Here is a 24,078-nt window from a genome sequence, read left to right on the forward strand (position 1 = left end):
CAGGTGCAACTTTTTCACACAGAGGGTGGTACGTGTATGGAATGAGCTGCCAGAGGAAGTGGTGGAGGCTGGTACAATTGCAACATTTAAAAGGCATTTGGATGGGTATGTGAATGGGAAGGATATGGGCTGGGTGCTGGCAGGTGGGACTAGATTGGGTTGGGATATCTGGTCGGCATGGACAAGTTGGACCGAAGGGTCTGTTTCCATGCTGTACATCTCTATGACTCCAGTGTGTCTATTCTCTTGACTATACTACGTTTGATTATAACTACATTTCACGAGTTCTCTTTCCCCCTCTTGAATGGCTTTCTGTACCATGGTACTATGGTCAATTTATTCAGCTTTCCTATACCCTCCACTCATGGAGCAAGAATCTCAAACCTGTCAGACATGCTCAAGAGCCGAGGCTGTTTCAGCACTATCTCCTGGATCCCCCAAATTGCCTCACTGCAAGTCACACCATCTTTCCCTGACCACTGACCAAATTCAAGGTAGCTGATGTAAGGAGTGTGATTGCCTCCTGAAAGACATGATCCAGATAAATCTTCCCCTTCCTGATGAATCATACTGTTCAAAACTAAAGACTACAGCTCATCTTCTCTGAATTGGAGTTCCTGGGACAAATAACACTTGCAGCAGATGTTGTCACTATGAACCTCATTAGAGTCGACCAGCTCTCCCATCATTCAGGTACAACACATCGCTTAATCCTGCATCCTCTGTTTTATTTTCTTAGTTCTTAATTTGTGTTTTTACAAGAAAAATTCATGTTAGTGTTTAGGTTTTAATCTTTAACTATTTCTCCTATTTGCCTTCAATAGGTAAGTTTTTTATAATGTGGTTGAATTAGCAGCTATGACCAAGCAATGAACTTACGGGTTTTCCTGTGATGTTGTACTTTTGTGCTGGATTCCCCACCCCCAAATCCTGGGCTTCAATTTATCCTGTTAAAAACATATGTTACAAACGATGAGCCAAAAAAAGCAAGCAGAAAAGCACCTCTTCATCTCTGCACTGAATTCCTGTGCTGCCACCAAAGTCACCAAACTATATGCTCACTCGGGTTGTGTCTCACTCTGGATTTGATCTCTTCTTTAAATAAACTGGATTATCATAGCAATTTGGAGTGAATTTGTTTTGTAAATTTGAAAAAAAGACACTGTTTTTTCCCATACTTTTTTGGGACTCTGTTAAGCAATTCAATAGCACAACTGAGATGAATACTAACTGTGATAATGCTCCATTGCTACTAACATTTTGGCTGCAATCTATATATCAAATTTTACTTGAATTCCAGTCTTGAATGCAAGTTTCAGCAGCCTCCCAGGTTGTAATTGTTGATGGAGTGTCAGAGGCAAAAGTGTTCATCTTTACGGTAATGCACTTTACTCAGGTACTATGGATAATATATGAAGGTGGTTTTTAGAACAAACTATTCTCGGAAACCATGTTGTTTGCTTTGTTGCAACACTTTCATTTTAATCCAACTTTACTGACATCCCGGAAGTTCTAATCAACCCTCAGTTTGCTATTTCTGGTTGTGTAAATGCCAGTACATTGACTTTCTTCAGTTTCTTTCTTGAGTTAATTTTTAAAAATATATTGAAGATGTGGGTAATTGCTCTGAGTGAAATAGAGTCCTTTTTCCTATTTGTTTTTCTGAGTTTGGACAGAAGATTATTACTGCATTCATTAATTAGAAATAAGGATAATCTGTAATTCAGTCATTTGAGCGTGATTGAGAGTCTTTGCATTTTACTATAACTTGTATTATCTTCTTTCTTATCAGAATTGTAGTTTGCAAAATGCAAAACTAAATTCAATAAATTATTTATGGATAGGTGAATGTGTACAAACCCTGACGTTCGGTAATGGATTCATGATGGATGTTGCATTAGCACAATTACCAGGCAGTGATGGTAAGTGCTGACGAACTGGAATTCCAGTTGATCTTCCACATGTTAATTGTGGATTGTCCATGTCATTAGTTATGACTTGTTAGAGGAATATTTTAAACGAATATGAACATATTTCAAAAATGGCATTATCATTTGTGTAATTATTAAAATATAAATTTACCATATCAGGATTTTTAGGAGAAGGTGTGGACAAAGAAAACTGTACAAAATGGAGCTTAATAATAACAAAGAAAATGGGAAAGTAAAGAGTGGAATGATTTAAAATGAGGCAGAAGAATGAGGAAAATGTGACTCTTCAGATTGGAAAGGTGTGGTTGAGAAAGTAGAATAAATGATATGTATGTATATATTTTCTAGAAAGAAAAAAAGTTGATGTGGGTGTTTAAAATTTAAGAGGTGTGAATAAAAAAAATTCTCACTTAAAACTGAAGGCAAAGCTGGCTGGGGAAAAGGGAAAAAAATGTACAGTACTGAATTTGAATATTTTTGGCAAGATGTCATGTTGCTGAAGCATTTGTCTTGCTGTCATCAGGGTAAAAACAAAAATATAAATTTTGAAATGATTGCAACAGTTTATAATACAGGTGAAAAAAAGTGCTGAATGGTTAGCAAGTCAGCTCTGACCAAGGTGTAGACACGGAGAAAGTTGTGTGGAGCTATCAGCTTCCTAACTTCCTAAGGTAATCTGTTAAATCAGCGGCATGGCTCATTTATGTTTGCTAGAAGCGACCTATATTAATAAACAAGGTCCTGTTCTCTGCAAACAAAGGGAATATGTTCAAATCTTGTAGTTTCTCAAATTATTCGGGATCTTGGAGAGCCTTGCTTTCTCTATTTTGGCGAGTTAGAGTGAACTTGCCAACCAAACAGCATCCATTTTTCCAGTTGTATAAATTGTAGCAGCCATTTGATATTTAACATTCTTTGGTTTGACCTGATGAGTGAGAGATTAAAGCTTTGACCACACGTTTGTCCTTTCAACAATTAAAAAGACACAGTCAGAATTAGAGTGGTGTTTTTAAAAAGGATGAAGAACTGCTGCTTTAATTATTGTCAGTGTCCCCAATGGACGATAATAAATAATCTTTTGGGCAGTTTGTTGTGGAGCATCTTTTGCCATGGAGAATTGGATCAAGGACTGTATAAAATATATGCTGTTCATCATTTTCATGACCTTCCCTTGGATCCTGCATCGTCATAATGCTCAATGGCATTTTTGCATTTATTTTGAAACCATTAGATTTTATAAATGATCGTTGCAATTTGAAACACATCAACTCATCAAAACACTGTCACTTAGAGGATTATCAGTAATGAGTATGGAAATAGGTTGAGCTTAGAAAAGTAACTATGCAACTCAGAATTGAGAAGACATAAATCCTTCACTTGGCTTGATTTACTTTTGCTTTATGTAATGGGCAAATTTGTTTATTTGAAGAGGTTTTCATCCTAAAGAAGGAATATATATGTGTTGTATATGTAAAGTTTAAGATGTTTCATCTGTCTTGTATTTAAAGGAACAATAATAATAGCAGGTTAAAACAACTGGTACTACTTAAACCATAATTGATGTTAAGTGGTTATCTTGTGTGAATATCTTTTATAAAACTCCTAAAAGATTGTAGTGTATTCATTTTTTTACTATGTAATTCTGATCATCTCACTGGTAAATTGTCTGATTCCAGCTGTAATTCTGGCTTGTGGAGGTGATGATAGCAAAATTTATTTATTTGTCCGAGAAGATGGACATGTAAGTTGACAAGTTAAGAAATTTGTATTTATGCATGTTATTAATACCAATGGCGTTCATTTTGAGCTCAAAACATTTGCTATTTTGAGTTGAATTCTTATTTGTAAAGGAACAAATCTTGATCTTGCTTTTCAGCTGGGGCGTATTTTGGAGGAACGTTTGTGACAGGGGCAGCTGCCCTCCAGTTGGAAGGATAGTCTATTTAGCTGGCCTTCCATTATTCAGTGAAGCAATAGCTGCAAAATCCATCATTCTGTCATTGCTCCCATTCTCCTCCACCTCCCCATTCCCCCATCCAAATTGAACCCAGAGTCATTATCTTTCCTCCCACTGTAAAGAGCTGCCTGGCTGAACTGTCAGTACTGTGTTGTGATCGCTGCTCGGGCAGCATGGTGGCACATTGGTTAGCATTGCTGCCTCACAGCGCCAGAGACCCGGGTTCAATTCCCGCCTCCGGCGACTGACTGTGTGGAGTTTGCACATTCTCCTCATGTCTGCATAGGTTTCCTTCTAGTGTTCTGGTTTCCTCCCACAGTCCAAAAATGTGCAGGTTAGGTGAATTGGCCATGCTAAATTGCCCAGGAGAAAGTGAGGACTGCAGATGCTGGAGATCAGAGCTGAAAAATGTGTTGCTGGAAAAGCGCAGCAGGTCAGGCAGCATCCAAGGAGCAGGAGAAGGGCTTATGCCTGAAACATCGATTCTCCTGCTCCTTGGATGCTGCCTGACCTGCTGCGCTTTTCCAGCAACACATTTTTCATGCTAAATTGCCCATAGTGTTAGGGACAGGGGTAAATATAGGGGAATGGGTCTGGGTGGGTTGCTCTTTGGCGGGTCGGTGTGGACTTGTTGGGCCGAAGGGCCTGTTTCTACACTGTAAGTAATCTGATCTAATCTAATCTAATTACTGCTGCTCCCTGAACTTTTGCCTCAGTAGAGCTATCTGCACAGGAGCAGCCCACATGATGTTATTATACACTGAATGGAGTATCATCAGCCATGGATGTGTAAATTCATTCTGGTTTAAGAGCATTTGTCACCATTTTAATGGTCATCTTTGCATTTGTGCTAATTGTGGCAGTGACATCTCAAAGTTTCTGTGTCTAGATGGTAACACTGCAGTTTCAATGTTCATCAGTTAACTCCACAGACAATTGGCTAAATACTTACTAAATCATATGCTTTGTTTGCAATATTGTATTTAGGTCACTTTTCTAAATGACTTTGACAACTTTAAACAAAATTACTTTCACAGATCTGAAATCAAAATTCACCTATGTCTATTTTAAAAGTCCAAATGCCTAAAATGATAATATATTGTACATCTTTATCACAGATTAAAAATTCCCATCTGTTAGTCATAACTTTCTCGATAGAAGAATATAAAAAAATCTCATTGTCCTGCCCAGATACAGAATGATGTTCTATTTGTATAAAGTAGTTGATATCTGTACACTAATTTTGTTTTATATTTGAATGTACTTGGATAATTGACTAGTGGTGCAGTAAAAAATTTATTTGTTGCAGTTTCAGAAAATTCATTCCCTTATGGGCCATGAAGACTGGATTCGCGGAGTTGAATGGGCTCTATGTGGTAAGCTCACTGGTTGTTCAATATACTGGAACTTGTTATTTTGAAAATTTTTGATTCACAGCAACTGTCACACAGTCTGTTGTGGTTCTGTTCGCCGAGCTGGGAATTTGTGTTGCAGACGTTTTGTCCCCTGTCTAGGTGACATCCTCAGTGCTTGGGAGCCTCCTGTGAAGCGCTTCTGTGATGTTTCCTCCGGCATTTATAGCGATTTGTATCTGCCACTTCTGGTTGTCAGTTCCAGCTGTCCGCTGCAGTGGCCGGTAAATTGGGTCCAGGTCGATGTGCTTATTGATTGAATCTGTGGATGAATGCCATGCCTCTAGGAATTCCCTGGCTGTTCTCTGTTTGGCTTGTCCTATAATAGTAGTGTTGTCCCAGTCGAATTCATGTTGCTTGTCATCTGCGTGTGTGGCTACTAAGGATAGCTGGTCGTGTCGTTTCGTGGCTAGTTGGTGTTCATGGATGCGGATCGTTAGCTGTCTTCCTGTTTGTCCTATATAGTGTTTTGTGCAGTCTTTGCATGGGATTTTGTACACTACATTGGTTTTGCTCATGCTGGGTTTCGGGTCCTTCATCCTGGTGAGTTGTTGTCTGCGAGTGGCTGTTGGTTTGTGTGCTGTTATGAGTCCTAGTGGTCACAGTAGTCTGGCTGTCCATTCGGAAATGCTCTTGATGTATGGTAGTGTGGCTAGTCCTTTGGGTTGCGGCATGTCCTCGTTCCGTTGTCTTTCTCTTAGGCATCTGTTGACTACTCAACACCATTCAAAAGGGCCACAACACACTGCAGTACACCAGAACTGCAAAAAGAGGAAGGAGAACACCTATACAATGTATTTGCCAAAAATGGATACCCGGGCATTTTCATCAACCGAATGGACAGCCAGACTACTGCGACCACTAGGACTCATAACAGCACACAAACCAACAGCCACTCGCAGACAACAACTCACCAGGACGAAGGACCCGAAACCCAGCATGAGCAAAACCAGTGTAGTGTACAAAATCCCATGCAAGGACTGCACAAAACGCTACATAGGACAAACAGGAAGACAGCTAACGATCCGCATCCATGAACACCAACTAGCCACGAAACGACACGACCAGCTAAGCTTAGTAGCCCCACACTCCGATGACAAGCAACATGAATTCGACTGGGACAACACTACTATTATAGGACAAGCCAAACAGAGAGCAGCCAGGGAATTCCTAGAGGCATGGCACTTATCCACATATTCAATCAATAAGCACATCAACCTGGACCCAATATACCGGCCACTGCAGCGGCCAGCTGGAACTGACAACCGGAAGCGGCAGAGACAAACCACTACAAATGCCGGAGGAAACATCACAGAAGTGCTTCACAGGAGGCTCCCAAGCACTGAGAATGTCACCTAGACAGGGGACGAAACATCTGCAACACAAATTCCCAGCTCGGCGAACAGAACCACAACGAGCACCCGAGCTACAAATCTTATCACAAACTTTGTCACACAGTCTGTTCTTAATAGAATGTGAATTTTACTTTAATTTGATTTTATTGAGATTAAACTTCTTCTGGGTTGTTATATACTTAATTCAAAGTTAACATTTTCTTAGCATAGCATAATTTTTTTTTTCTTTTGTGCTTTTGAAATTTAATCAGTAATTATGAACCTTTTTTGTTTTGTACTCTAATAGATGGAAACCTTTTATTAGCAAGCTGTTCACAAGACTGTTTGATACGCATTTGGAGAATATTTATAAGGACAGAATCTACTTCCAAGTCTTACGATGGAGGCATCATTAAATTGAAGGAGGACATATTTCATGTTCAGAGTGATAGTGAGTCTTAAAAGCTGGTGCAAATTTGAAAATAATGTTTTTCCAGAATAAGGATATAAAGTTGCTTGTCATATTTCCGGATGTTTAGATTAGATTAGATTACTTACAGTGTGGAGACAGGCCCTTCGGCCCAACAAGTCCACACCGACCCGCCAAAGCGCAACCCACCCATTTCCCTACACTTACCCCTTTTACCTAACACTATGGGCAACTTAGCATGGCCAATTCACCTAACCTGCACATCTTTGGATTGTGGGAGGAAACCGGAGCACCCGGAGGAATCACGCAGACAGGGGGAGAATGTGCAAACTCCACACAGTCAGTCGCCTGAGTCGGGTGTGTCTGAACATTACCTAAACGAAAATGTGCCATCTTAATTTATTACATTTGACTCTAATTTATACATTAACTTACTGGAGACACAATGGCCCAATGGTATTTTCGCTGGACTTTTAAGCCAGAGACTCAGAAAACGTTCTGGGGACTTGGATTCAAATACCACTATGGCAGAATTTAAATTTAATGTAAAAGAAATCTGGAATTAAGAGTCTGATGATGACCATGAATCCATTGTCAATTGTTGCCAATGACAACCTGAACGCACGAATGAACAAAAGAAAACTACTTTATCCAATGGATGTCAGCAGAGTTTCTCTAAAACTAATGGGAATGAAATGCAGAAAGTTTTGAGCTGAGGTTAAGTAATTGTCTGTTTGGAAAAACTTTGAACAATTGCTACTTTTTCTTCTCACTAAGGAAGAGATAAAGCTCCATATTGGGGTTGTAAGAATCTTCAGACATTTTTTCATGGCATTATTTCAACTCTTTCAAACAATTTTACCTGATGTGGATGACATTTCTAATCATTTGAGCTCCAGGTACTGGAGTACTGCTACCAAGTATTGGATGATGAGATGAGATTCAATTTGTATGGAATATCACTCAATATTACACACATTATAACTAGTCTCACCTCATTGGTATACAGTTCCCATTCTCTCACCTGCCAGATAGAAACTATACACTGAGAATTCCTGACATGGAAACCAGAGTGGTTCCAAGACAACTCCTGCTTGCCATTGCTTCTCTTCATCTCGATCTTCGGCATCTGGCGGTAGCATATCCAGGCACACTCCTTGAGCAGTGACTGCACGCATCCTACGTCCATGGACATTGGCATCCAACATGAACCAGTCTTGTTGCATCATCATGGCACATAATGATTCATGTACAGAGTGCTTCTGTTCTTCATTGCTGTACTTGGCACCCCTCATTGCATGGCTGCTGCCAGGATACTGCACAGAAAGATGGGCGATCAAATCAGAGTTCTGAGGAAGGGTCACCAGACCTGAAACATAACTCTGATTTCTCTTCACATGTGCTGCCACACCTGCTGAGCTTTTCCAGCAACTTCTGATTTTGATTCTGATTTACAGTATCTGCAGTTCTTTTGGTTTTCACTCATTTCAAGGCTGCTCACTTGCTTTTGTAGTACTTGCACAATTTGTGCTGGCTGCAATGCTTGTGGCATCCTTGCCATAACTTTTTCCATGTAACCCTTCAACCAGAGCTAATTGGCCCTCAGTATTGCCTGCCCTTTTAATGCAAAGCCAAGCCAATTGTCATGTTTATCAGTAATGATTAGTAAAGGATGTGGGCATGTTGCTGTCTAGCACTGAGGTACATCAATCTCAAACTTGTAATGTGTGCCAACCATGTACATACCACATGCATTGCATGTCCTTCAACCAAATGGCCATGTTTCAATGTCTAAGGGGAGTCAATCCTCAGTCAAGTCAAGGAAGACACCCTTCAAGCAGGAGTCGCAGCACAGTAAGTGATTGGGCATAGCCAGTCAACTGCTTAGGGTACTTAGAGTAAGTATCTTTTTCTTGTATTGGGGAAGAGGAACCAAATGCCGGGTACCCCGATAGCCAACTTGGCTCTTCCTGCCCTATGCTGAGTTAGGGAGAGATTGAGTAGCTTTTCATGCAGTGCAGGTGAGGGAAAGGTGATAAGATGTCCTGCATGAATGAGTAAGTAAGAGATGTAGAGGCCATGCAGGGTTAGTTGTCTGGAGGAATTAGGTATGCGAAAGCGAGTGAGGTGAGATGTTGCATGTGACAGTGAGAGTGATAGAGCATGAGCCTTGATGTGAGGTGGGTGCAGTAGCAGGCATAGAGTGTGAGGTAGCGGAGAGGTAATGACACAGAAAAGATCATTGATTATCTTGTGGCATTGCAGGGTGTTCTCTCCAGACAGTTGAGACCTCACTGATCTGCCTAGCAACCTCAAATTAGGCTGCCAGAGTCTGTCAGTCCTGGATGGAAGAGGACAACTGAACGGTACACCACCCTGTCCACCAGACTTGTAGCTTGAAAGTGGGATACCACTGCCCCTTTATATGCCACATATGGGGCAAATTACATGATCTGTGCTGTGCACCTCTGAACTACCAGTGCTTGATTTGCATAACTGCCTTTTAAATATGGCGCTGGCACCAGGAATTTGGGAATGCCCCAGCAGTGGAAAGTATTAAAGTACTAAATCAATTGAGACAATAAGCCTAGTATCGGATGAGCGGGGTGCTTTAGAGATATGATACTTTATGAAAGAAGTGAGTTTGTGATGATGGCGGGAGAAAACGTGGACTTCATGAGAGAAAGTGTCTGTGAAACTCGACAAAATAACCCTTAGCTGATTTCATAAGATTTAGGTTGACGTCTATGTTCTGGTTTTGACTTAGCAATGTTTGCTGACACCTTGTGCTGAAATTGACAGTTCAACTTCTTACATACGAAAACTTTAAACTTGTCATTAGCATAGCATGATTATTTTAAAAAGTTAATTCATGTTTAACTTTGTAATTTACACACTGCATATTAACAAAGTAAATAGACTAAGTGATTTTGTACTACTTCTCAGGACATTTTTTTGAAGTATTTTTTTTCTTAGGGTGATGGTCTGCCATTTTCCTAGTACTGGTTGAATAGAATACAGGGCAGAAGGCTAGTATAGTGAAACGTGGTCTTTGGTTCAAATTTCAGCAGATTTTCAACACATTAAGAGTTGGTCAGCATTATAGCCGATGGGTTCAGCATAATCAATGCAATCATTGATTTTGGAATTAGATTTTATGTATGAATAAAAACCTTTTCAAAAAATAGTTGTAGACTTCGTATCAGTATAGTTTATACATGCAAAAGGAAAATGTTTACAAATGGAAACCTTCTCAATGATACAATTTTTTAAACAATTGTAGACATCTGACAATTTATTCTTTTTGGCTTGAAATACTTTATATTTAATTCCAATTCTTATTTTTATGTAGCTATGTAGCAATCAAATGCGAGTTCACTAATGTACTTGTTCCCTTGAACTAAATAATTAACATGCTTGACACTGCAGTCTTTTTTCTTTCATCTTAGAGGGATTGGTGACATATGCTGTAACATTGGAAACCGTGTTAGCCGGTCACGAGAACTGGGTTTATGGAGTGCATTGGCAGCCCCCTTTTCAGAAAGGTAACATGTTGTGAATGATTGAGAGAAATTTTAGAATTTAGAGTCCCAATTTTGAGAATAAAATCCCTAACAACTCGATCAATCATCTCTGTACATCTTTAATGTATGCCTTCAGGCTCCAGCTGTCAGACCTCAATATCTCTGGCTCCATCTCTTAAATCACTCCTTATTCTTCAAAAATATAAGAACAACACTTCCACCCTCAGTATACTGAATTTCATCAATTGTTAAGGCAGTGATGGCCTAATACTATATTCGCTGGACTATTAATCCAAAACCCAAGTAATGTTCTGGAAACTCAGGTTCAAATCCTACCATGACAGATGATGGAATGTGAATGCAATGAAAATCTAGAATTAAGAAACTACTGTCGATTATCAAAAAAAACCCACCTGCTTCATTAATGACCTTATTTGGTCCGGCCAATATGTGACTGCAGACTCTCAGCAATGTGGTTGACTCTTATCTGCCCTCTGGGCAATCTAGCCAGTGATGCCCACACTCCAAGACTGAATTTTAAAAATCCCAACTGTTAAACACTTGCCTTCCAATCCTTTTTCAACCTGGGCATACATGCTTGCTTTGCTTTTATTATGCCTTTAATGGCATGCATTGCTACTTTTAGTGATCTGTGTAATTATATTCCCAGATGTCTTTGCTTCCAAACCTGAGTTAAATTTTGATTTTCTGAATTCTATATGACCTTACTTTTTCAAAATATAATACTTCACAATTATGTATGCTACAATTCAGTCGTACATTCATTCTTCAAGTAATGTTGTCTTAATATCTGTTGAATTATTCTTTGTTTGGTGCCAAGTAAGCTGAGAACTTCTTAAATTCCAAATCTAAATTGTGAAAGTAAATTATCAACAACCGAGATTCAAACAGCTCTGAAAAGTGACACTTTACCCTTAATCTAGATGAGTTCCTAGCTATCTTTTCTTCTGATGTTTCCAGGATTCCATATGGTCTTGTATGTGTTCAATCCGTTTTGGAAAAATAGATATATAAATATACAGAATTCCTCTTGTCTATGCTGTGAGTTACTGTTTAACTGAAGTTGGAAAAGCAAGACTTTTTCTTTTGAAATCCATGTTAACTATTTTATTCTTGTTTCTGGATCATATTCTGTTTCCCCTTTGGTAGTTTGAAAAATAACTAAATTCCTCTAAATGTTAGACTGACTGGTCACTTGGGCCTCAGCACATCCTATTTCTGTTTGTTAAATCTAGATATAATGGATACCCATCTGTTAGTCCTGTGGCACTGTATCAAGGTCAGAATCTCTGCCACCTAAATCTGTGATGTTAAACACAAAAATTCAAACATTGCAGTCTGAGATAAACTATCGTTCCAATACTCACCAGTAGACTCTGCAACAAAATGAGTGCAGTGACATGATCGTCAGATGCATGCCCCCTTTCCAAAACTAAAAATACTGGAAAAAAGTTAGAACTGAGTAAATGAGTTTTTAATATTATGATAAGTGATCATTATTGCAAAACTCCCTGATCTTGACAAATTAACCTTTCAACCTCATTCCTTCAAAATATAATTAGCATTTTGAGACTTTTAAATAAAAACTGCCCTCATATCTTTGCCTTTTAATGCTATCTTAGTTCTGAATCATTATTTGACTTTTGTATGTTTTAATTCTAGTTTATAATATCTGATTCAGGATAGGTGAGAATTCTTTCATCTGATTGTTTAATAAGCCACAATGATTCTTGGCCTGCCCACAGTCACTAAGGTTCCCTATAAAGGGCATATTGCTGGATCAAGCAATAGATTGGCTATAAAGCACACAAAAAACTTGCAAGCAGTTATCAGTGAGGTGAACAGCAATACCATTTTTTACCACTGACTGCAAAGTTCAAGCTCGCAAAACTGTGACGTATCAGTTGGTCAACAAGTAGCTTTAATGAAAAGTTTTTGCAGAAAGAAAGAGAAATGGACTGTGGCTGAACCTTTGACTGCTCAAGGTGTGGGCACCACATGGCCATGATATCCCACTTTAAATGATTTTGATCCATTGTCCTTGATATCCTAATGTAGCACAAATTTATCCATGTCAATCTTAAAACTTTCACTTGATGCAGTCTTGTTTTGAGAGGGTGAGTTCCTTCTGTCGACTACGTTGTGATTAGCCTCTTCCTTATTCAGTTCCTGAATGGTTTACAATTTTAAAATTGTGTCACTTTATTCTGTATTCTCTCAATGGATGAGTAAGTGCTTTTCTGTATTCACCTCATTGAATTCCTAAATAGTTTTAAACATCTCAAAAGATCACTCCTGAATTGTTTATTTAAGAGACTAAGGTCAAATGTATTTTGCCAGTATTCATAATTAGACTATATTATGCTCTAGTTAAGTATGGAATTAATCTCAACTTTATAATATTTTGACTTGAAAACAAGAGTGGTATCACTGAGCCAAAGCTGATGCTGTACAATAGTATTCATAGGTGTCTATTCAGTAACGTGTGATTTTAATCTTGTATAGCTCATTAGTGAAACCACATTTAAGATGATGTGCAAGATTCACATTGCAGTCGTAAAAGCACTGGAGGTTGCTTAGTACAGTGTCTGGATTGGTGTGGAGATTTCAGTTTCTTATAAAGGCAGATTTGAAGAATTTTAAAGAACATGCTATAAATTGAATCTGTTAAGCAGATGAATTGCATGTTTTCAAACAATCATTAAACTAGTCTCTAATTGCTATTTAAAATGAAACTAAATGCAGTAGCACCGGTTAGCAACATCATTGTTGTGATTAATTCTGCAGCATGTGAATAATGAATGGACAAGCTTTTTCAATTTCTTGAATTTGTTTTGCTCTTGATTTGTTATTCAAATATGGTTGTCTTCTAGTTTTTCTCTTTCCTCTGACTGTAGATATGAATTGTTACAAAAATTGAGTTTTCTGAGAGTAATTCTTGTTATAAGCAGTAAATCAGGTAGCAATTTCAAGGATCCATACATTGCAATGAAACATGGAAATGAGGAAGTTGCTGCTTGAGTTGCTTTTGAACCTGCCAAGGGTTGATTATGTTAGACACTCTCTGAGAGACTGAATACTTAAATATATAGAAGGGTGTATATTTGTTGTATCAATTGAAAGCACAAAAGAAGTTTGGACTTGTTCATTTGTAAATTTTAAATTTTAGTCATTGCTAAACTCACTGACAATGAAAAGTAATCATGATTTGGAGATGCCAGTGTTGGACTGGGGTGTACAAAGTGAAAAATCACACAACACCAGGTTATAGTCCAACAGGTTTAATTGGAGGCACACTAGCTTTCCAAGCGTCGCTCCTTCATCAGGTAGTAGTCCAACAGGTTTAATTGGAAGCACACTAGCTTTCGGAGCGATGCTCCGAAAGCTAGTTTGCTTCCAATTAAACCTGTTGGACTAGAACCTGGTGTTGTGTGATTTTTAACAATGAAAAGTAACATTCCATCTTCATTCCATCAAATTTTAAACTGTGATTTTTAAAAAAACTCAACTTTTTCTTTTTCATTTTTCTTGCTTCCATATTTCTATTCCTCTTTTTGTTTTGATTTCTGAACATGATTTGCATTTCCTGGCATAGGTGCTGCTTCTCGTGGTAAGGATTCTTTAACTTTAAAGATACACCATTGCTTGCCCTATTTACACAAGTCTAGAATACTTTGTAGAGGTACTGGGCTGTTTCCTTTTGGCATTCTCATAAAAGTGCAACACTTCATGACTTTTATGGAGACCTGTAAGAATAAAGAAGGGCTACAGCTCTTTATTTACCACTGACTGCCAAATCTTGATCAGTGAATTTGTGACAAAAAAACTCATTCCTCCATGCTTTCTGGTTAACAAGTTCTGAATTGTCAGAATGTTCATTGTGACTGAAGTCAGATACATTACTGCTACAAAATAAGCCATGTGCTTCAATTCTTAGCTGAGTATATTTTTTTTCTGAATACTTCATGCAGGTGTAAATATTTAATGTGTGGAGTTATGCAACTGGACTGAAGCTGGAGGCTAATGCATACTGTTATGCAGCCCTACATTATTTTATATTTGCTGGTTTTAACATTGTGCATGTTTTATATATCAGGTGCATGTGGGGATGTCACTTGGCATTTCAAGGTTGACTTAAGAAACCTTTTGAGTAATTTTAGTTAGCTAGCGATAAATAGTATCACAAGTGAAGGCACAAAACTAGGGCTTTCATGATTCTGTTAACTCTTCCATTTTGGCAAGTGTATGCCCAGCTTCTGGAATTGTTTGTCCAAGAGATGGACACATGAAATTTATTTGTGAACTATGTTCTTGTAGGTTTTCCATTTTGTTCATTATATGTTTTTTTTTCTGAAACTGTGACTTATCTAACCTACTTAAAGTTACAAAAGCAAAGCACTGAAATAAAAATGCACTCTGGGAAACACTCAGCAGGTCAGATAATATCTGTGGAGTGAAAAATAGAGTGAATGTTTCAGATTGATAACTTTTAAGTACTGATGAAGAGTTATGTTCACCCAGAAGAAAACTGAATTGTAGTCTTTGGAAAATGGACAGATACCCAGTCTAAATTTTTGTGTGTGGTCTTACAAGTACTTTGCAAAGGATTGATTAATATGGCATCTGTTAAAAAATTCAGTTATTCTTTGCAATGTTCCAGAAGTTGAAAGTTTGCTATCTTTTTGAGGTGGGGAGACCACAAATTTGAGCACAGACTTGACTCTTCAGGGTAATACTTTGGTTCTGTTGCAATCAAGTATGTCATCTTTGGATGAATAAAACTAAAATTCTGTCTTATCTCTTTGTCAGGTCGACATTATCCTGCTGAACTTGGCCACTGTATGTTCTCCACTGATATGTAATTGTTTTTCTTACAGATGGTAGACTTGAACAACCCTTATCCTTATTGTCTGCATCAATGGATAAAACAATGATTCTTTGGGCTTCAGATGAAGAATCTGATATCTGGTTGGAAAAGGTTTGTTATCTATTATATTATTATTCTAATACCTTGTGCCCTTAAAACAGATCTCTGAAAGCAAATTGTATTTTTTTTGGTAAAATCAAACTGACCACATTTGGTTGTGAATCACTTTGTATTTGTGATTTAAAATATTTCACATTTTTACGTCACACTCATTTATGTTTACAAAGCAAAACTTTAGTTCATTTTAGCCTCTTATTCCTGTTATTCGAAGCTCACTTTAACATTGTTCTGTTGGCTCTGTGGTGGAAAAGATGAGAAAAGCTTTCAGTTAGGCCCATGTTTTCTTCTCATTTTAAGAGATCAGATGCATATATGAAACACCGTAAAACATAGGAGCACAAGTCTGCTCCACTATTCAGTGAGGCTGTTCTGATAATCCTCACCTCTACTTTCTTCTCTTTTTCCCGATAGCCTTGATTCCCTTATTGATTATAAGACCATAAGATGTAGGAACAGAATTAGACTGTTCGGTCTGTCGAATCCGCGCCCCCCATTCAATGAGATCGTGCCCAATCTGATCATCTTCACCTTCCCTTTCCTGCCTTTTTATGACATGCCAATGAAGAAGTTGGCCAAATGGGTGGATGAATTTTAATGTAAAGAAATAACATCGTGCACCATGCTAGCAGAGGTGGGGGGCAGTCTGTCTACAGCATGTGGGTAATGAAGCAGAAAATTTGGAAGGGGTCAGAAGCATCTCTGGTGTTGGTAAAGCTTATAAGACACACCTCAACAAAGACGTTTCTTCTTTGGGAAGCCTAAGTTTACCTTTTTATTATGCAGTGTAAGACTTGATTAAATTGGAAGTAATCCTGATGAAGGGCTCCAACCCGAAACATCAATTTTCTTGCTCCTCGAATGCTACCTGGCCTGCTGTGCTTTTCCAGCAACACACACACTACTAAATTGGAAGTAAATCAAACTCTACCCATGGCTTTTTTCTCTTGCTGCATATTATCACAAAGAAATGGAAAAAACGTATGGGAGTAGGTGATTAAGGTGATAAGATCCTAACCCAAACTATCTCAGTCTTGGAAGCTGTCCTGGTCATAAAATCTGCAGCCTTTTGGGGTAATCAGTTCTCAGTTTCCAGTTCTGTACTCATTGTATGAAAGTAGTACTTTCTGTGTTCACTTGTGAATGGCTGCTTGCTCTTGATTTGCACAGGAGATGAAATGCTATCTTTGTGTATACCCTAAAAATTAACAACCTCACATGGCAACAAAAGTAAATTCCAATAAAGCAGTGACTTCTTGTATTTAATGATTAAAAATTGTTGCTTCTCTCAGTGCTGATAATATTATTGTGATTTCTCTCTATGTTCTTTGACTGTGGTTGCAGTTGTCACTTAAACGGAAGAGCACATGAGAAAGGTCTTGACATAGATAGTTTAAGTCAATGGATAAAAGCCTTCAAATGGAGTAAAATGTAGGGAAATATGAAGCTGTTCACTTTGGCAGGAAGAATGGGAAAAAAAACAAAGTATTGCTTAAATAGAGAATGAATACAGAATTCCAAGGTATAGAGGGATCTAGGTGTTCTCATTCATGAGGCACAAAATGTTTGTATGGAATTATACCAAGTAATTAAGGATAATGAATGCTGTCATTTATCACAGAAGGAATTGAATAGATTAGGATATAGTGCTTTCATTATATAGAGCATTGGTGAGACCACATCATGAATACTGTATGCAGTTTTGGTCTGCTTATTTAATGAAGAATGTAACTGCATTGGTTGCATTTAAAAGAAAGTTTATCAGGTTGATATCTGGAATGTTTTAAGAGGAAATGTTAGACAGGCCCAACTTATTTTCACTATAGTTTAGAGCAAGTGAAAGATCATTTGATTGACGTGTATAATATTGAAGATCCTAAACAGTTTTAATAAGGTGTAAATGAAATGGTTTCTCCTCTAGTGTGGGCACTGTTTTAAAAGTAAAAGTTGCTCTTTTAGGACGAGATGAGATTTCTCTTAAGATTGTGTGACTTCGGTCAGAACTCTGCCTCAGAAGTTGTGGAGGCAGGGTGATTTGAATATTTTTAACACAGATGAACTCCTGTTAGGCAAAGAAATCAAAAGTTACCAGGAGTAGATGGAAATTATGGAATTTGAAACACAAACAGATCAGCCATGATCTTATTGAATGGCAGAGCAAGGTCAAGCAGCTGAATGGCCCACCATGGCCTCAAGTGGCCATGTTCATTTGTCTGTACAATTCTCACTTACATCAGTTGTGTAGGTATGGCTTTTGAAAGACATTGTATGATCACTGTGGGAAAATCATGAGCAAAAATAATAGATCAAACAACCCCTAATAATGTGAATTCTATGTATCTGTGAAATTACAAATCATGAATTTGCCTAACTGCGCTAAAAAATAAGTAACAACAAAATTCAGCATCTGCAGGCATAGCTTGCATATCCACAATATTTAACCTATTTTGACATACTTTTAAATAAGCTCTGCAGTAGTGAATTCTATCAGTTGTGGGAATTCTCAGGAACGGAACCCTTGCGGATATGGAGGAATGACTGTAAGTGCAAGATTTCACATTTTGCAGTCTTTATTTGAACACAAATCTAAATCAATGCACCTCAAGCATGTATTAACAGGCAAATGTTACTTCAAATAAATAAATTTCACTTTAAGTAGTCAATACAAAAAAGATACATATTGCACAAACTCAAACTTTCACATCACTCCCTACTCAATTCTGGCCCTGTGTAGCAACACACTTGCATAAAAGTGCTGTTTGTTCTACATGCAGGTAGGCCTAGAATCCTGTTGGACTACAGCTTTCACAAGTACAAATATCGTTAGCAAGGCACCAACCTTCTCTCCGTCTGGTCATGACTGACAGTCCTAACTATGTAGCTCCAACTCAACATCTCAACAAATAGTTCATAGTTTGACCACTTTTGGGAAAGCACCCAGTTGTTAAACATCTCCAAGCTATGCACACAGCTTTGCAGATTTTAGGCCCTTTTAGCCAGCTTTTGTTTCCTTTCTGTCAAACAGAAAAGATTACTCTTTTCCTAAATGTAATTTGCTGCTGCTTCAAGAATTTCCTCTATTCTGCTTTCTATCTCTGTCAGATTTATTTTTATCTCTTCATTTGCACTTCAATTGCCTTAATTCTCCAACTCCTTTGCTTGTTGCTCTCCTTTGCATCTCTAGTTCTCATTTGTGTCTGCAAGCCTCACAACTTTTTTTTAAAGTTCTTTCCTGTTGGAATTACTTCCATGTTAAAGAGCAGTGGATTGCACAGACCAGAATTTATTATCCAAGAAAATTGTAATTGACCACTTGTACAAACTCTTCAAAGTCCTTTCAATTTTCCTTAAAACAATTACAGATTTCACTGACATTTTATAGAAATTACAGATTTTCCTTATTGTACACTTCTGACTTGAAGGCCATCACAACATTAAAAGGACTGCCGATGTGGTTAGAAAAAAAACTGCAATCGTCATATGTTGTGTATCGACTGCCCGGGTGGTTATGTTGGTAATAAACATCACTGAGAAATATAATCAGTGAGATTTGAGTCCAATTCCAGAAGAAGGATATATGTTGTTAGGTTTTGCACATTATTTTGAAGGGCCCGTGAGATTAATGTGATTTTATTTCTTGAAACACTTTTCAGTATTTCTGCAATCGAAATGAGCCACACTTTGGAGACTGCTGATCTTGCTAAAACTTCACTGTGGTTTTGAGAGTGCTGCACTGAAATATTAAATGAATGCCCATTCGGATAATAATAGCTCTCATGACCTTACTCAAAGAAAAGCTGGAGAGTTCTGATGTACTGGCCAATATTGTTTCACAATTAGTGCACCAGAACAGATTAACTGACTATTTGGATGTCAAATCCCTCTATACCTACATTCCCCAACAGGATGGTCTAAGAGCTCTCTGCTTCTTCCTTGACCAGAGGGCTTAACAATTCCCATCCACCATCACTGTCCTCCACCTGGCTGAACTTGTTCTCTCACTGAACAATTTCTCCTTTAATTCATCTCACTTTCGCCAAGTCAAAGGAGTAACTATGGGCACCCGCATGCCTCCCATATATGCCTGCCTCTTTATGGGGTATGTCAAGTGATCCTTGTACCAATCTTACTCTGGCACCCTTCCACAATTCTTTATTCGCTACATCCAACGACTGCTTCGGTGCCACTTAATGGTCCTGCCAGGACCTCGAAAGCTCCATTCATTTTGCCTCCAATTTGCACTCCTCTATAACTTTCACATTGTCCATTTCCAATATTTCCCTTCTTTTCCTTGACCTCTCTGTCTCCGTTTTGGGGAGTAAACTGTCCATTGCCATTCACTACAAAACCACTGATTCCCATAGCTACCATCACTATAGACCCCATGTCCTTAGACCCACTATAACATTAGACCCCAAGTCCTGCAATTTGCAACCCATTCTACCAGTTCTTTTGATTATGCCGTGTCTGTCTGGATGATGCTACCTTCCAAAACAGCGCTGATGACATGGCTTGCTTCTTCTGTGACCATGGCTTCCCCCACCCATTGTGGTTGACAGGGCCCTCAACCGCATCTGCCCTAACACCTATGCTTCCACCCTTGCCCCTTCCCGTCACTCACAATAGCGTTTCCCCTTGTCCTCACTTTTCATCCCACCTCTGCATTCAAAGGATCATTCTCTGCCATTTCAGACAACTCTAGCAGAATGCCACCACTAAATACATCTTCCCCACAATCCCCTTGACTGCATTTCGCAGGGATCATTTCACAACCACTGACACCCACCGCCACCCCACCTTCTCATGTAACTACAGAAAGTGTAACACCTGTCCCTTCACCACGTCCGTGCTCACCCTCCAAGGGCTTAACCAGTTTTTCTAGGTGAAGCAGCATTTCACCTGTACCTCTTCCAATCTTGTGTATTGTATTCACTGCACCCAATGTGGCCTACTGTACATTGGGGAAACCAAACACTGACTGCACCACCATTTTGTGGAAGACCTGCAGTCTTTGAGCAAGTATGACCTGACTTTCCTATAGCTGGTATTTTAACACAGCATCCTGCTCACATGCCAATATGTCTGACCTCGGCATGCTGCAGTGTGGCAGTGAATCGCAACGCAAATTGGAGGAACATCTCATCTTCAGACTAGGCACTTTAATATTAAGTTCAACATCTTCAATTTGTGAACCAACTCCCATTTCTTCACTTTCTTTTAACTTATTATATGTTTTTATCATGGCCTTTCTCCCCTTCCCCCATTCCAGTGGTAATGTTTATCCTTTCCAGTCTGGCAGTTAGATATATCATTGTTCTGCCATTCTGTCATTCTGATCACTTAGTTTAAACTATCAACATCTTTTCTCCACAGCACCCTACAGCCACTTCCCCACACCTCCCGCACTCCCAAAATTAAAAGTATAAATGCTGTCCCCTCCACACTTCATTTCAGCTCTGATAAAGAGTCAGCTAGGCTTGAAACGTTGGTTTGCTGTCTCTCCAAGAATGATTAGATTTCCTACAGTGTGGAAACAGGCCCTTCGGCCCAACCAGTCCACACCGACCCTCCGAAGAGTGACCCACCCGGACCCATTTCCCTCTGAGTAATGCACCTAACACTGCGGGCAATTTAGCATGACCAATTCAACTAACCTGCAACCTGCACATCTTTGGATTGTGGGAGGAAACCGGAATACCCGGAGGAAACCCATGCAGACACTGGGAGAATGTGCACACTCCACACAGACAGTTGTCCGAGGCTGGAATCGAACCTGGGACCCTGGTGCTGTGAGGCAGCAGTGCTAACCACTGAGCCACTGTGCCGCCCAATGCTGTCTGCCCTGCTGTGATCTCCAGTATTTGTTGTTTTCAGTACAGATTCCAGCATCTGCAGTAATTTGCTCCTAGCCATTTGTCTGTTCTGGTGTCTGTGGGATTTAGTCATGTGATTTATTTCCTGTTTGTAATCTCCTTTTCAGTCCTGAGAATGTTGGATAATACCTTCCTGTCTTTGGAAGAATGAGTGACTTTTGCATATATGACCTCCTTTGTTTTGTTGTTTGTTGGAGCATATTTCCCTTGAAGAGCAGATTTACGATCTGCAGCCTGCCCAGCATCTCAGAAAGCTTTCTTTTTGACAACAGCTTCTGTCATTCTTTGTCTTTGTCTCAATGCTTGATAGACATTTCTTTATCTATTTCTATTTCTTCTCTCTCTATAAAGCATCTTGAATCATTTTCTGTTATTAAAAATGCTATGTAAATGTAGGTACTTTTACTATTCTCATAAAGTCAATAACGTAAATTCGTTTCTGCTTTTGATTGCATTCCTGAAGCAAACTTCTTTAAGTAGGTCATAATTGTTTTTAGAAATGTAATAGTAACAAACCTATGTAGGTCTCCCCTTCAACTCATTAGAAATGTACTTACTGTAATGGATTTGCATGCATTTTTTAAAAGGAATTCTAAATAATTCATAGTTGGCGAAGCACACCCTCTATATGGGGACTGCAGCAATTCTGCTTCACCAAGGCAGAAAATGACATGGGACCCAACTAAGTAATGCTGCAGAAAGGGAGGGGGATTTCAACATAAAAGTGAAAAATGTTGAAAAATGTACAATATTTGCTGAGAAATGGAAGCTTCAACTTCCACAGTGGCCATAGCATGAATTAATATACCATTGTATTTTATTCTACATATTTTGTCCTATGTATAGGTTAGAAAACTCAAGTTGGGAAAGACATTCTCGATAAGGAATTCATTGAATGTTTTTAGTATTGTTTCTTACACTAGCATGTTACATCATTAACCAGAAAGCAGGCAATGCTACATCTGGCCTTCTAGAAAAGCGCTTCTATATAGCAGCGATCATAATGTGATTGAATTTAACATTTCATAGAATCATAATAGAATCCCCATGGTGTGGAAGCAAGCTATTCAGCCCATTGAGTGCACATCAAGCCTCCCATCCAGACCCACCTCCCTCTTAACCTAACCCTGTAACCCTGCATATACCATGGTTAATCCACTGAGTCTGCACCTCCCTGGATACTATGGGAAATTTAGATTAGATTAGATTAGATTACTTACAGTATGGTAACAGGCCCTTCGGCCCAACAAGTCCACACCGACCCTCTGAAGAGCAACCTACCCATACGCATTCCCCTATATTTACTCCCTCACCCAACACTACAGGCAATTTAGCATGGCCAATTCACCTGACCTGCACATTTTTGGACTGTGGGAGGAAACCGGAGCACCCAGAGGAAACCCACACAGACACTGGGAGAATGTGCAAACTCCACACAGACAATTGCCTGAGGCAGGAATTGAACCCGGGTCTCTGGCGCTGTAAGGCAGCAATGCTAACCACTGTGCCGCCCACCGTGCCGCCCATTTAGCGTGGCCGATCCACCTAAGCAAGCACATCTTTGGACTGAGGGAGGAAACTGGAGCACATTAAGAAAACCCATACAGCCATAGGGAGAATGTACAAAATCCACACAGACAGTTGTCTAAGGGCGAAACTGAACCCAGATCCCTGGTGCTGTGAGGCAGCAATGCTAACCATGAAGTTACCGTGCCATCCTATTTAAGGGATAGAAATGTAAGACCGAGACTATTAGGAATTTAATGAGAACATGAAAACAGATCTAGTAAAAGTGAATTGAGAATTTATGTTAAGGGATTGATCAATAGAAATGCAGTGGCAACCATTGAAGGGGACATTCCAGATAGTTATATTCCATCAAATAAGAAAAATTCCAAGGGAAGAATCTGTATGGTTAACTAAAAATGCAAAGATAGTATCAAAATCAATAAAACATGATGCACAGTTAGCTGGCAGATCAAAAAAAAAACTGATTATCAAAAAAAACAAAGAATTAATGAAAGACGGATAAAGAGAAAAAAATTAGTGTGTGAGAGAAAGTTAGCCAAAAATACAAAATCAAACAGGAAAAACTTCTTCAGACATTTAAAAAGAAAAGCTAACAAAGCAGATGTAGGTCATATAGAAAATGATCTGGGGAATTAGTAATGCAGGATAAAGAGATGTTTTATGTTGATCATCATGAGCGAGGATATAAATTTTAATGTACCTAAACCCATATTTGTGCTTGCATGGGAATTTAAAGTTGTATTCTACTTTCTTCTAGGTACGTGTTGGAGAAGTAGGTGGAAACACCTTGGGATTCTTTGGCTGCCAATTCAGTCCTGATGGATCAATGGTATTAGCTCATGCATTCCATGGAGCTCTCCACCTATGGTCTCGAAATAAATCTAAGACGGTAAATCAGTTACATTTGGAAATGTTGCAATTTAAAATATGTCTGTGCACAGAATTTTTCATATTAAAGCTTAATTGTTTTTCATGGTTCCATTGCCAGGTTATACACTTGTGTTTGGGACTTTTTGTGTCAGATTTCTAAAAAGATATTTGGATGGAATAATGAACATGATTGGTTTACCTGGATTTGATTC

At 38.8% G+C, this 24,078-nt stretch overlaps 1 protein-coding gene across 4 annotated transcripts in view; it reads left to right on the forward strand.

Moving 5' to 3' along the window:
- Positions 1-24,078, forward strand: part of elp2 (elongator acetyltransferase complex subunit 2) — a 148,133-nt gene that overhangs the window by 35,270 nt on the left and 88,785 nt on the right. For all 4 annotated transcript variants that reach the window (XM_043689953.1, XM_043689952.1, XM_043689954.1 and 1 more), the window contains 7 exons: positions 1,845-1,922; positions 3,608-3,672; positions 5,198-5,264; positions 6,942-7,085; positions 10,514-10,609; positions 15,487-15,587; positions 23,754-23,885. In XM_043689953.1, coding sequence (XP_043545888.1) covers positions 1,845-1,922; positions 3,608-3,672; positions 5,198-5,264; positions 6,942-7,085; positions 10,514-10,609; positions 15,487-15,587; positions 23,754-23,885 — 683 coding nt within the window. The remainder of the gene's footprint in view (positions 1-1,844; positions 1,923-3,607; positions 3,673-5,197; positions 5,265-6,941; positions 7,086-10,513; positions 10,610-15,486; positions 15,588-23,753; positions 23,886-24,078) is intronic.

Source organism: Chiloscyllium plagiosum, chromosome 5 (assembly GCF_004010195.1).
Source record: "Chiloscyllium plagiosum isolate BGI_BamShark_2017 chromosome 5, ASM401019v2, whole genome shotgun sequence".
NCBI classification, from domain to species: Eukaryota; Metazoa; Chordata; class Chondrichthyes; order Orectolobiformes; family Hemiscylliidae; genus Chiloscyllium; species Chiloscyllium plagiosum.